We start from the raw sequence: 12,700 nt of genomic DNA on the forward strand, positions 1-12,700 counted from the left end.
TAATGAAAAAACATCAATAAAACATATAACAAATAACCTGTAGTTATTCAGTGATAATCATTATTTCACAATAACCAAGGTCCCCCTAAGGGTTAAATGTTGCACACTGCAGGTACAGAGGTACAAGAGGGAAGGGCAAACATGCCTAAGGTACACAAAACACTGACCTTAATTGTCATCCCCAGGAAAAAGGGGAAGTGGTGTCTGCCACCTCTGGCATCAGCCATCTCCTCTTGCCCTGGTTCTAGGTTCTGTTTGGACCCACCTTTGACTTGATTCAGTGTTTTTAGCAGTGGCTTAGTAGGAAATAATTTAAACAATTTTTTCCCCACTCCCTCAGTAGTTTTATTTTAGGTTGAAGAATTAATTCACCTCATGGAAGCTCAAAAAACAAGTGCCAGAGATGATGGAAGGGGAAGTGGTGGGAATGCACAGCCCCTAGCAGAAGCCAGGGTCAGCTGGCACTTAGCCTGCCTCAGCTCACCCTCGGGATTGAGGTCTCAATACTCAATTAGAACACTGGTCAATTGAGGCTTACACTGATGCCACCAGGGGACCATTCCACAAGATTTTAAAAGAAGATACTGTCATAATTAGGTGAGGCTGTGTTTTAATGACCAGTTTGATTAAATCTACCTGGGGGGGGGGGGGGGGGGGTAGTGCTAAGCAGAGGTCATAAAAAGCTGTTATTCAAAGTGAAGGAATTAAAAAGGTAAGACCCAGAGCAGTCCCTCAGTAACAACTACAAAATGCTATAAAATTTCTTTCCCATTATAATGACAATTAAAAGAATTTAAAAACACATATGCTACAGGCTTATTTTAAAAAAAGAAAAAACCTCAAAACATAAACATGAACATGGTATGAAGGAATCAACAGTTCAAACAATGCTTTAAACTTTATTAACTTCTAATTAAGGGGCTGTCCTCACTTTTTTCTGGAAGAAAAAAAGCTACAACAACTTTCAGAAATGCAGATTTATTTCACGTTAAATGATGTAGCATTAGTGCAGGATCAACAAATGCAGGTTGTTGAAATGCATATTTTTAAGGCACAAAACCAAAACGTGATATTAGTTCTCCAAATTTTTCCAAAGTCTTTTTGCATCTGGATTTTCATTCCTCCTACTGTGGCATTCAACAGGACTTGTAAATTGCAATGATTGTTCAGTAGTTGGGTTTTTTTTAACGCTCCTTTAATTCTTGGGTGCATTTAGGAGTTAAAAGTTCCTGCTGACATTTGTCAATCAGCTGAGGATCAGCACCCCCTTCTGGCTTCAATAGTGTGGGGTGAAAGCTGGAACTCCCATCATCATGTGAGAAACCTGCACAGGAGAAACAAAGTAAAGGCAAAAATATTCTAAAACTTGTCACAATAAATAGGCAAAGGAATATTCATGCCACTACAGTAGCCCAACTTATCCAATTTCAGGGGCTGAGGAGAAGTTTTAGAGTGGCCCTCGTGGGCCATGAGGTAGTTCTGAGCAGGTGTGGCAGCCAAAGTGTCTGCATCACTGTAGGCAGCAGCAGCATCCTAAACACCTGCAAAGGCAGAGGCTCCCTGACAGCACACCTCCTGCTCCACTGCTTCCTCCTCCATGGTGGGCATAAAGGCCCACCCTGAGGAGCCAAGTCCCTCTCTCTTCTGGGCTCATGTTGCTTGGGCAAGCCTTTGTCATTAGCCTATCCTGTTTAATTACACCGCTGCTTTGGTCAAGAAATTCCTTCATAATCTCAGTACTGGTACCTTTAAACTTGTATTTTCCAGCTCTGAAATGTTATGCTACCACTGCATTTTGTCATACCAAGCTGTGCATATGTGAGAATTGTTTCAGGTATCCTTCATGTCAAGTACACCCTGATCATGTCATCTATTGGTTTTAACTTCAAAAATTTCTTATGAAAACTTTCAAAACTGATCCTTGCTACAGTAGAAAAAAAAATGTCAATGTGATTTCCTGCATGAAGTAAACAGGTAACACTAATCAGTCAAACTCAAACCAGACACACTGAAGGAAAAAACCAAACCCCGTAAAACCCAACTGGGTTGGTGAGATGGTCTGAAATCAAACCTGATCCTGCAAAAGAACAAATGTGGGTGTTGAGACATCTCTGTCCACATCACCTCACTAGGCTCTGGCCTTTTTAGTTCTTTTGGCTTTTCTGGAAATACTTGATATTATTTTGTTTTAAAAAGAAATGACACCCCATGCTGTCCATTGGCACTAAATATCCAATGGACATATTAATACATGTATATTTTGCTGCATTGTGTCTAATAATGAAAAACCTGCTCTGTAACCACTGCAGTTGTGTCTATTTCAGGCATAGACACAACTGCAGTGGTTACAGAGCAGACTGGGGAAAGATGAGCAATACTGAAGTTTCCTGAGTGGGAAAGCAGACTGAAGTGATGGTGTCATCTGTAGTCTCTCTCTCCAAACAGATCATCCTTACAGATAAATTCACACCTGAGTATAAATGTTGTTGACATTTACAAGATCCCATTTTCTCCTGCTGGATGTTTTGAAGGATCTAGTCCGTGCTGCTTCATCTGCACTGCGATATCAAACAAGTAGTCATAACATTCACACCTAAAATAAATAGGGGAAAAATGCAATGTAAGTAAAGCTCAAGCCTTATCATGTTTTATGAAAATTAGTATTTTCCTTCCTTAAGATTTTATCACCAATGTGACAGTCTGACTGGACAGCTCTATTATTGTTTATTTCCAGTGCTGAGGAATGGAAAGTGCCATTTTCCTACATAATATTGATTTGCTGCATTTCCATCAGCAGGTGAGGTAAACTCCAAAAATGGGACTAGGGAGGGTTACACAAACAGTATTGGCAGGTGTCATATAAAAGCAGAGATTGCCTGTATGTTTCATATGAGGAGGGATTTGTTGACTTGTCTGAAAGGAAAATGTTGGCAACCCTATCAGCCAGCACTGATATGAAAGGAAAACCAAGCAATGGAATCGTGGATGAATCCATTCCCAAAAGCTCCCTGTACATGCAGCGAGGCCTTAATATTCTGAATCATTGTCCATGGCTGGAAATATACATAGCATTAAGTTCATTAAGATCTTGAGAGAAGAGATAGCATATTCCTGAGCTGTACTCACATTGTTTTGGCTTTTTCCCATGTCTCTCCCCACACATAAACACCGTGACGCCTGACCAGGACAGCACAAGAGTCTGGGTATTTTTCCATTGCACGTGCCATCCTGTCCTTGAGATCCTTCTCTTCTGGTGTATTCTCAATAATAGGAACCACTAGTGTATCATCATATCTATAAAAAAAGACATTTTCATGTATTTAAAAAACCCTGTGCTTGGATGTATGAAACTTTTCCCTAGGAAAGAAGTTATCCTCTGACTGTGTAAAATGTTAAATTCTCAGCACTAGATTTTATTGTCTTCTCTTGTGTGCCATGCTGTAGCACAGGAATTCTCAGGAACGTCTCTCACTCCCAAACACATATTATGCTGGCAATACCCAAGCTACACTTGAGGCACAAAAAGAAAACAACACTTTAATCTATTAGGTGTAGCTGTTTATTCCCATATCACTTTGTAGTTGGGTCCCTTTACAACTTTTTCAAACTCTTCATCCTGTACTGGCATCATCTACAAGTTTTACCTCAGATTAAATTATTTAAAAGAATCATATCATATAGAAGGAAATGAAGCTGTTTGCTGGAGAGCAGAAGAAAAATTAATTTAGGCAGTCCAAAAAGCCCCTGGAAGATTGTCCTGCTAAGGCATATAAATAGAAAGTAGAGTCAACACATGAAAAATAAATTCTCTGTGATGGAGTCATTGGTGGGCTACATGTGATCTTAAGAGAGCCTGAGAACCCCAGCTCCAAGACAAGATGATGCACGTTATTCAGTGGAACTTGCCTAAGAGTTTCTTCTGAAGGAGGACTGGGATATTTGGCATTGTTTGAACCTTAATTAACACTAGCAGAAACTTGTTTAAACAGTTTTAATAAGTCCCCAGTTCAGGTTCAGATTTATCATTGAGATCACATAGATATTTCAAGAGTGGATGCTAGTAGCACTTTCTTTTGTGAAACACGGAAAGAAAGCAATGGTAAAAAACCCAACACCAACAGCTTGTATCTGAAATCAAATATTCAGAAGATAAAGTCTCATCTCTTACAGTTCTCAATGCTGACACTTTCTCAAGGAAGGCTATAAAAATAGTGAATGAAGAAAGTGAGGTGGCATTTGAAGCTCTACGTTGACTCTTATAAATTTGGATCACTGAAATTACACTTGGAGTGTTTGTTACTAATTGGGCCAAATGAGATAATGGATTGACTTCCTAGGTTCTGCTTGAGCTTGGAAGCTGCTATAAATATAACTGATTCCTAACCAGGACCATAAGCTTTCTATCAAGAACTAATACCTAAAAAATGTCAAGAATTAACTAAATAGTTGGAATCTCTTTTTTTTAAAATTGAAACATAAGCAGCCTACATTTAGTCAAACATGGATGTAAAATACCTTGTGACAGTCTGACTTTCAAACCTGTTTACTACTGATCTAATTCTCCTTCTATGGAAATCAAAGGTAAAACTAGTGTGGCATCACTGGAGTCATATTTAGGCCAACATATACTTCTGATTATTCTATCTGTAGCATTTTCCTGGACAGCTTCCAGTAAAAGATTTATGCAACTAGAAACAACATGCAATCCCATTTTTGAAAAGTGCCATTTTGTATTTTAAATCCAAGGTCCCATTTTGCTTTTGAATTCAATGGGTAGACTTGTGTGAGGCAAGCCAATGGAATCAGTCTAGTATGAATGAACACGTGCTTATGAGCCATATAACCTGGAGCTTTGACTTCTGGGTTTTTCTGGTAAATTAATAGAATGACACAGAAAACTTGGTGGTATGGAACCCAATAAATACAATGTTTCCTGACTAATATTTAGGAGTGCTTGAGAGCTCAAAATGCAAATAATGTTGTGGATTTAAAAAAAACAAAAAACGATGTTGTTAGACAATTGAGTACAAGGGCTTCCTTTTTACCACATTAAAAATGCACATGCTAATGGTGACAAGAAAGTAAAGTTGGCAAGTCAACCAAAATGGAATAAAATATGCCTGGGCGTAAAATCATATGGCTTGCTCCCTTGCCAAAGGGCAATAGTTAGATACAAAAATTAACATCAAAAAGTGGAAAGAATTTAGCATTTCAATTTCTCATCTCCTTGTCACATGTTATATAAATGTTGTTTGCAGATCCCAATTCAACACTCTGTGGGTGGAGACCTCAAAACAAGCCATCACACATAATTTGGAATAACTCAGCACTTACCTCAGAGCTCATCCTTGAAAAGTAATAACATTATCTTTAATGAGCTGTTTATTCTGAATTTTCTTTCAAACTCTGTCAAGTAAATCTGAAATCCTCTACTCTCTTAACATGCCCTAAACTAGCACAGGCAGTGATATGTGAAGTCCACCCAAATGTAGTTTGTACATGCTATCAATCCAACCTGGTGATGGCTGGCTCCAGGTTCAGCTGAATGTTGTGCAGATGTGGTAACATCTCAGGATGTAGCTCTTTATTTGGCTTCTTCCTGTAGCTCAACAGACCACAGCAGCCTTGGCATTACAAGATTTTATCTCAGATCTCTTACACAGGCTTCAGATTCTACAGAAAGCCAGTGGTGACTCATTCATTCCAGAGGTCTTTTTACTTCTTATTCTTAATGCCTTGTATTATACACTTTCAAGTATATAACTCAAATGACTTGTATTGATATTGCTGAAAACAAATGATCAAACATCACACCTCTTTTCCTAAATATAGAGAAGTACCTGTAATAGCCTCCTGAAGTACACTTCTGGATTCCTTTTATCATCTCCTGATGGGTAATAGAGAACTCACTCCCTGGGTAAAGAAGGGTAGCCATAACAGCAGCCTTGGAATGTGTATGGATCACTGCGCCTGCCCCTAGGAAGAGAAAAAGAAAATTTAGAATTAATTTTTAAATGTCTCTATTAAGAAAATTGTATTCACATACTAGATCAATTTCCTTTGATTAGGCATCTTAGCAAATGTTGATCTGCTGTATGAGAGGAAAAAATATACAGCAACCTAAATGAAGGTATGAGGTAAATACTCATATAAGGAATAATTATGGATTGTCTTAGGACACTCGTGTTAACCTTCAGTTAGTGACACATTCCAGGAGGGACACTGCTTGCATAAATTCAAGCAGAAACACTACTTGTACATTTCTTTACATACTACAATGACTGAAACACTCTTAATTTTATCAGAGTTCTGAGGTTATAAAGAATTCCCAAACTTATTTGTCAAATGAAAGTTTAAAGCCTTTTACTTTCGTTTTATCTTTTCCTCAATTATCTCCTGATCCTCTGAAAAAAAATTTCATCATCTCATTGTGTCATGATGGAAAGATAGGTAATAATCATAATCTACTTATAAAGATGCAATGTTGTTATTTCTTGAAGACACATGTAAGCTGCTTGTGCAGGAAGACCAGAAGAGACTCCCTAAATCCTTTCTAAAATAACAGATGTAAATTTTACACAATATCAAAAGTTCTCTATTGCTGTCTTCCTGCAAAAGAAAAGTTTCATACTGTTTTCACATATTTCTATTTTATAACTGTTAATCTCAGGCAATGGATGCAAAAGGATTTAAACTGTAATAGCTGAATTGGCAAAACCACTGATATAAAATTGCTGTAATCCCAGGCTTCCCCTGCAACCTACCAATACTCTGCACTAAAAATCAGTGCTGAAAACATGATCACAAACATAGCTACAAGAGAGGATTAAATTGCAAGAGATACTGACAGGATGTTAGGATGGATAATATCCCACTGTATATATACCTTTGTAAATCAACTTATTTTATAGTTTCATGTTTATTTCATTGTAACTTTCTATGTATAAAGAATATGGTGCTGAATAGCAATTTTGTGGATGTACATATACAGTGTTTCAGTCACTGCTGAACTGCAAACATTGCTACATACCTCTCATAGTGTAGGCATTCATAAAAAGAGGTGTGCACTGGCTTTTCTTTAGTTTCTTGTGAAGCGGAGGACCACTGATGTCCTGTTCATTAATATCACAAACAAACATATCTTCTGGCTGTAAGAAAGAAGAAATTATTTTAATCTGTGTTAGTTCTGTTTGGTATTTAACCTCAAATAGTTTTGTTTTCCCTCTAGGGAAAAAAATATAGACAAACCATGTACTTAATACAAAATGTGATTTGAACTATGTAAAAGTGCTGTAATGCTCTGCATTTATTCCAGCTTCTAATAGCACTTACCAACATTGTGCAGTGGAAATTAATATTAGGTACTCCTTTTCCTCAAACTGATGCCATGAAGATATTTGTAAAACTACAATTTTCTCAGAAAGGAGATAGTGTAGCTCAGTAATAACAACAGATTAAAAGGAAAAGGAGTAACTGATTCAAAGTAAGAAATATAGATGTACTTTTCTTTCCCCACTTAAAAGAGCCAACAAACAACATAAGTTAAAAATAATACATTTAACTTGTAGAACTATTTCATTTTAAACTTTGCTTTTAGTAGCTTTACATGAATCTTAGGTTTGCATCAATTAGCTATTCATAATGGTACAGAGAATTGTTCAGGATAGTAGTAAAATTGTAATGTTATTTTAAAAATCAGCAGAAAATACGATTAGAGGAGACTGCCTCACTGACTGTGCTTAATCCTCTGTCACTGCGAGCACAGACCAGAGCATCGTGGTTATCTTACATACCTCTCCACATCCCCAGCAAACACTGCTCTAAGACCCCAAGCTTCTATCAGTGAAGAAATTCCTTTCAGTCCTCACTGTATTTATCCTCAGATTAATGGGATGACAAATCCTTTCCATGTATTACTCTATTCTGGGGGAGTTCCTGCTGTCATGAATCAGGTATCATTTACCGCTCCCCCCTCCTCTTACATTATGGGTTTTTTGGAAGCAGACAGAAAGACAAGGTCACCTTTTAATGGGGAGAGCCCAGTTATTTACTGAGAGTATCAAGACAAATATTTGCAATCACTCAAATGAAAATAAACAGCAATGAGGTGTTAATGTCTATTCACGTGGGTAACTTGAAACTGTAGCCAGACAGGTCTAGCCAACCAAGCCTGACAAAGAATAAAGCTGGACTGGAGTAATGCTCCACTATCATGCTGCTTTGTGTTAATTTAAAGCAAGGAGAAGATCAAGACTAATCTACACTGGCCACTGAAACACATCCTGGCTTGCTGTGATAGTGGAATACTGGGAGAAAGCAGCAGTTGTTTCAGTAATGTAGTTAACAGTACAACAAGTTTGTAACATCACATAAGGAAAAATGAAACTCTAGACAAAGGCACTTTCCTCCTTCTCAAGATGAGTTCTGAGGTAAGAAGAACAGTTTAACACACCTGTATTCTTTCCTTTTGGACTCCTGAAGGAGCAATGTAGATTTCATCCCTAGGAAAAGTTGCAGATGAGAAAAATCAGTAAACACAGCTGAGCAATGACTGTTTCCACTGCACAGGCATTCGAGTTCTTGAACCATAAAAAGGAAATAGCAAATCTAGACCCTCACAATTTAAAAACTTTCTTGTTCTTCCCATACATTGACAGGTAGACAGTTTTCAAAATAGAACCAAATTGTACAAGGGCAAATAAATCTTTAGCTTGCAGGGGTACAAAAACCTGCTTTCAACTTGACAGATATCCGAAACACATATAAGAAGTGCAGCCTTATTTCTCCAACAAAGAAAAACAGCCTCTCCCTGCAGCAACTCAAATTCCAAGAATTCAGAATAAAAATTAAATGAGAAATTGCAAAGAGATACTGATCTGTGACAAGGCAGGGGACAAAACCATTACATAAAAATCCATAAACTATCTTTAAACAGTAATAATTATTTGCAACATTCAACATTGTAAGTACTTTTTTATTTTAACTGTGCAGGTTAGGTTTCTAGTGCAGTTCCGTGTTTAGTTATTGTGATAAAGAGATAGCACTAATTCAGTGCAATTAAATGACTGAAATTTAAGTAGAAGTGCATCCCTTCTTGCAAGGACTACATGAAAAAAAAACGTAAAAACTGAAACTAAAATAATTTTAAGATGGTACTGCATTATTTTCATTATTAGCACAAAAACCACAACTATGTTCTCTCTCTGAATTGCAATCACTATCTGGCTTCAGCAGCCACGTACTAAATTCAGGAGCACAGAGACATCTAGTGAATAATTAGTCAAGTTACAGACACTTTTCCTATGATGGACCATGGGATCTTTGTAGTTCTGGACAAGAGTATTGGAGCTGGTGAAGAGTCTGGAGCACAAGTCTTGTGAGGACCAGCTGAGGGAGCTGGGGGTGTTTAGCCTGGAGAAAAGGAGGCTCAGGGGAGACCTCACTGCTCTCTCCAACTGCCTGAAAGGAGGCTGTAGCAAGATGAAGTTGGTCTCTTCTGCCAGGTAACCAGTGACACGGCAAGAGGAAATTACCTCAATTTACATCAGGAGAGGTTTAAATTGGACATAAGGAAAAATTTCTTCACTGAAAGGGTTACCAAACATTGGAATAGACTGCTCAGGAAAGCAGTTGGCTCACCATCTCTGGAAGTTTTTAAAAGACATTTAGGCATGGTGCTTAGGAATGTGGTTTAGTGGAGAACTTGGCAGTGGTAGGTTTATGGTTGGACATCCAATGATATGAAGGATTTTTACCAATCGAAACAATTTCATGATTTTAATTCTTCCAAAAATAAAACTCTTAAGATGATGTACTATTCATAGTGGTAAAATGTCTGTGAAGCACAGAAAAATGCGGCTTTATCATGTTTGTAATTTTTGACATTCATGAATTAACACTGCTGGCATTGCATTAATTTAGTCTTGATTCATTTGCATGAGCAAGATAAGAAATCAAGTGGTGAACTCAGTTACTTACAGACAACACAACTTTTCTTAAACTAGATTTTTTTATTTTTAAGAACTTAATCAGAAAGAGAAAATCTGATGATTAAATAAAGTCTTTATTTAATCTGATGATTAAACAGTCTTCAAATACAAGATACCTCACAAAGAATTCTACATCCATTTTCAATATGCTATGCCAAGTACAAATTGGCATTTTTTCCTTGATAGTTGGTACGAACTGCATAGTAAGGCTGATTAAGATTACCTGGTAAAAACAGTTGTTATATTTGAATCAAATTTCAGCTGTTCTTTTACATTTTCCCTTTTAACAATGCCAACTAAACAAGCTATAAAACTACTAAGGAAAACTGTATTAGTGCATTTTCTGATAATGCTATTTGTCTTGCCAAAACCAACAGGAGCTGCACTGGAATGACAAAGAAAATAGGCTACATTTAGATACTGATGACAAATCAGTGCTAGAAAGATCTTCCCACAGAATTTATCCTCTTTTCATGCATCTCATTATTATTACTGTGTGGCTTTGCTTGCAAAATCAAGCAGGGAGGTGAAATGATCTGCACAAAGTCCAAACAGCTCAAGTATGAGCATTTAGGGTTTTTTATTCATATATATATAAAATACATCTTTGAATAGCAATGGCTGGCTGTGCATGCATGCAAGTGTATACCAGAAAAATGGGAGGTCAGAAACTTTCAAGATCATGTCACAACCTTGTGACTGGGTACAGAATTGCAGGCACTGTGCAAGGCTCTTTGCAGAATGAGGACTTATCTTTTTTTGCAGTGGCCACTGAGAGGAGCTCCGTTCCCACTAAAAGGATTGGGGATTATGAAAAGGCAGGAGACAGGCAAGTTAAAACACAAAGTGGTGCTTCTTTGTAGGAGACACAAACCAAAAACTGTTGTTACCTGTCGTGCTTTAATTATAGGTAAAGTATTTGTCCCCTTAGAAATTACCTCAGTGGAACAGTAATTTTCTTCTTAGAGGAAATGTCTGGCCTGTAAAATACATCCAGGGTGAGACTGATCTTACTTAACCACAGGCATCTGAAGGCTGTGTGCCTGATGTAACCCACTCTAAATTCCATAGTCAGTGAAATGAAAAGGGGGAACACATTGTTCTTTAAATCCACCTTAAACAAAGGACAGGATAAGGTCACTCTCTGAAGTTGTCTCTCCCCATTGAAGGGTCTGCAATGATTAATTCAGACTCTTCACCTTCCTCCTATATGGTTAATTTTGGCATACTGCTAATTTCCCCCTTTAACTTCTTGCTCACTCTTTCAAACATTTCTCATGGGACTGAAATGCCCTCACCAGCTACTAAACACAGCCAGCCTCTCTCTCACCACATTATCTCTATGACTTACCCATGTTTCAAGCTGATTCCTCCACCAGTTCCTGTTACCCAGCCTAGACCATAAAACAGTCTACAAAGCTCTGGGATAAGGTGCCTTGGATGTAACCCATCCTGAAAACAAAATAAATAAATTAAAGAAAAACCATCAGAAACACATCATCAAACCTAAGAATTTAAGCTCTCAAACTGGATTTAAAGGATTAGTACTTCCATACTACAGCAAAATGGTCTAATTTATGCTAATGAACTTCAATTACAAAATAATTGCATGTTTACACATTGCCCTTTATGCTCTGCCAGGGACATCACACACGGAAACAAACAAAACCCCAAATAAGGTGCAAGTCTGACTATCCTGCACAGGAAAGGTCTCACCTAAAATTTACTTGAGTGCAATGGCCCACAGCTATTGCACCAGCAGGATTATGTTATGGACTACTGCACAAAAAAAAGGGAAAATAAATGCATCTAACAGTTTCAATTTTTAAAAGCTTGACTAATAGTTTTCCTATTAAATCAGTTTTGCTGTAGGTTTATTTTGCTGGATTTACAAATTTCAGTAGAACAGACTTTATTAGTCAATAAACATTTTAAACAGCACTCAAAAATACCACGAAAAACATATGCAAATGATTTTATGAACGTTACATTCCTACAATTTTACTACATAAAGTTGCTTTACATGCAGTTTAGTCAGAAAGCAAATTGCATTACTAAAATATTTCTTTAGAAGGAAAAAATAATCTTGTATTTTTTCCACATTCCATTGTTTATTACATTAATACCCATATCTGTATATTAACCAAGGTATCTCTGCTGTCAGAGGTAATGTTTCTACCTACATTACCACAGTAAAAAAGCTGCTTTTATGTAGGATTAACATTTTTTTTAATTGCAGCAACTAGAAGCTTGAGAAGTTTTTCTAAAATGGCAAATGTTTAGCTGCTCTACTGCTCACCTCGGTCATTAATGCCCATTAAAAACATTCCCAAGAAAAATACAAGCAAGACTCCACACGGGGGGAAGTATTTTGTCAACACTAACAGAGAGAACCAAAGCCAAAGCAGCATGCAGAAAAACCAGCAGGCAGGCAGGTGGCTACTTGGTGCCAAAACCTTTGCTGGGATGCTTAGAAAGAAGTGCTTCCAGGTGGTGTTGGACTTGCAGAACTAAGGGTGGGGAGGCAGCAGGGAACAGGGAAGGTGAATTACTGGAGATGGCAGCCTGGGGCATGTTTGATAATGTTTGGAATCTCCTACTCCAACCTCATCTTTGCAACCTCCAGTGACAGTGAGTCACAAGATGATGGACATGCAGGAGATGGTGTTCCCTCTCACCTCTGTGACAATGTTTTATGAATTACAACAACT

General features: G+C 37.6%; 1 protein-coding gene across 4 annotated transcripts; it reads right to left on the reverse strand.

Annotated features, from left to right (window-relative positions):
• Positions 1-958: 958 nt before the first annotated feature.
• Positions 959-12,700, reverse strand: LOC120511412 (APAF1 interacting protein). 4 transcript variants are annotated; one of them, XM_039728411.1, is made up of 9 exons: positions 12,433-12,700; positions 11,341-11,441; positions 10,682-10,781; positions 8,453-8,501; positions 7,031-7,148; positions 5,841-5,976; positions 3,127-3,294; positions 2,471-2,593; positions 959-1,324 (listed from the first exon to the last, which is right to left on the reverse strand). In XM_039728411.1, the coding sequence occupies exons 2-8, from the start codon at positions 11,342-11,344 to the stop codon at positions 2,494-2,496; spliced, it is 675 nt and encodes a 224-aa protein (XP_039584345.1). In that variant the 5' UTR covers positions 11,345-11,441; positions 12,433-12,700; the 3' UTR covers positions 959-1,324; positions 2,471-2,493. The 4 variants fall into 4 exon arrangements, with proteins under 4 accessions (XP_039584345.1, XP_039584343.1, XP_039584344.1 ...); XM_039728409.1 differs by lacking the exons at positions 10,682-10,781; positions 12,433-12,700 and adding exons at positions 10,928-10,969; positions 12,289-12,312; XM_039728410.1 differs by lacking the exons at positions 10,682-10,781; positions 12,433-12,700 and adding an exon at positions 12,289-12,312.

This window comes from Passer montanus, unplaced genomic scaffold (assembly GCF_014805655.1).
Source record: "Passer montanus isolate IOZ18808 unplaced genomic scaffold, ASM1480565v1 scaffold65, whole genome shotgun sequence".
Taxonomy (NCBI): domain Eukaryota; kingdom Metazoa; phylum Chordata; class Aves; order Passeriformes; family Passeridae; genus Passer; species Passer montanus.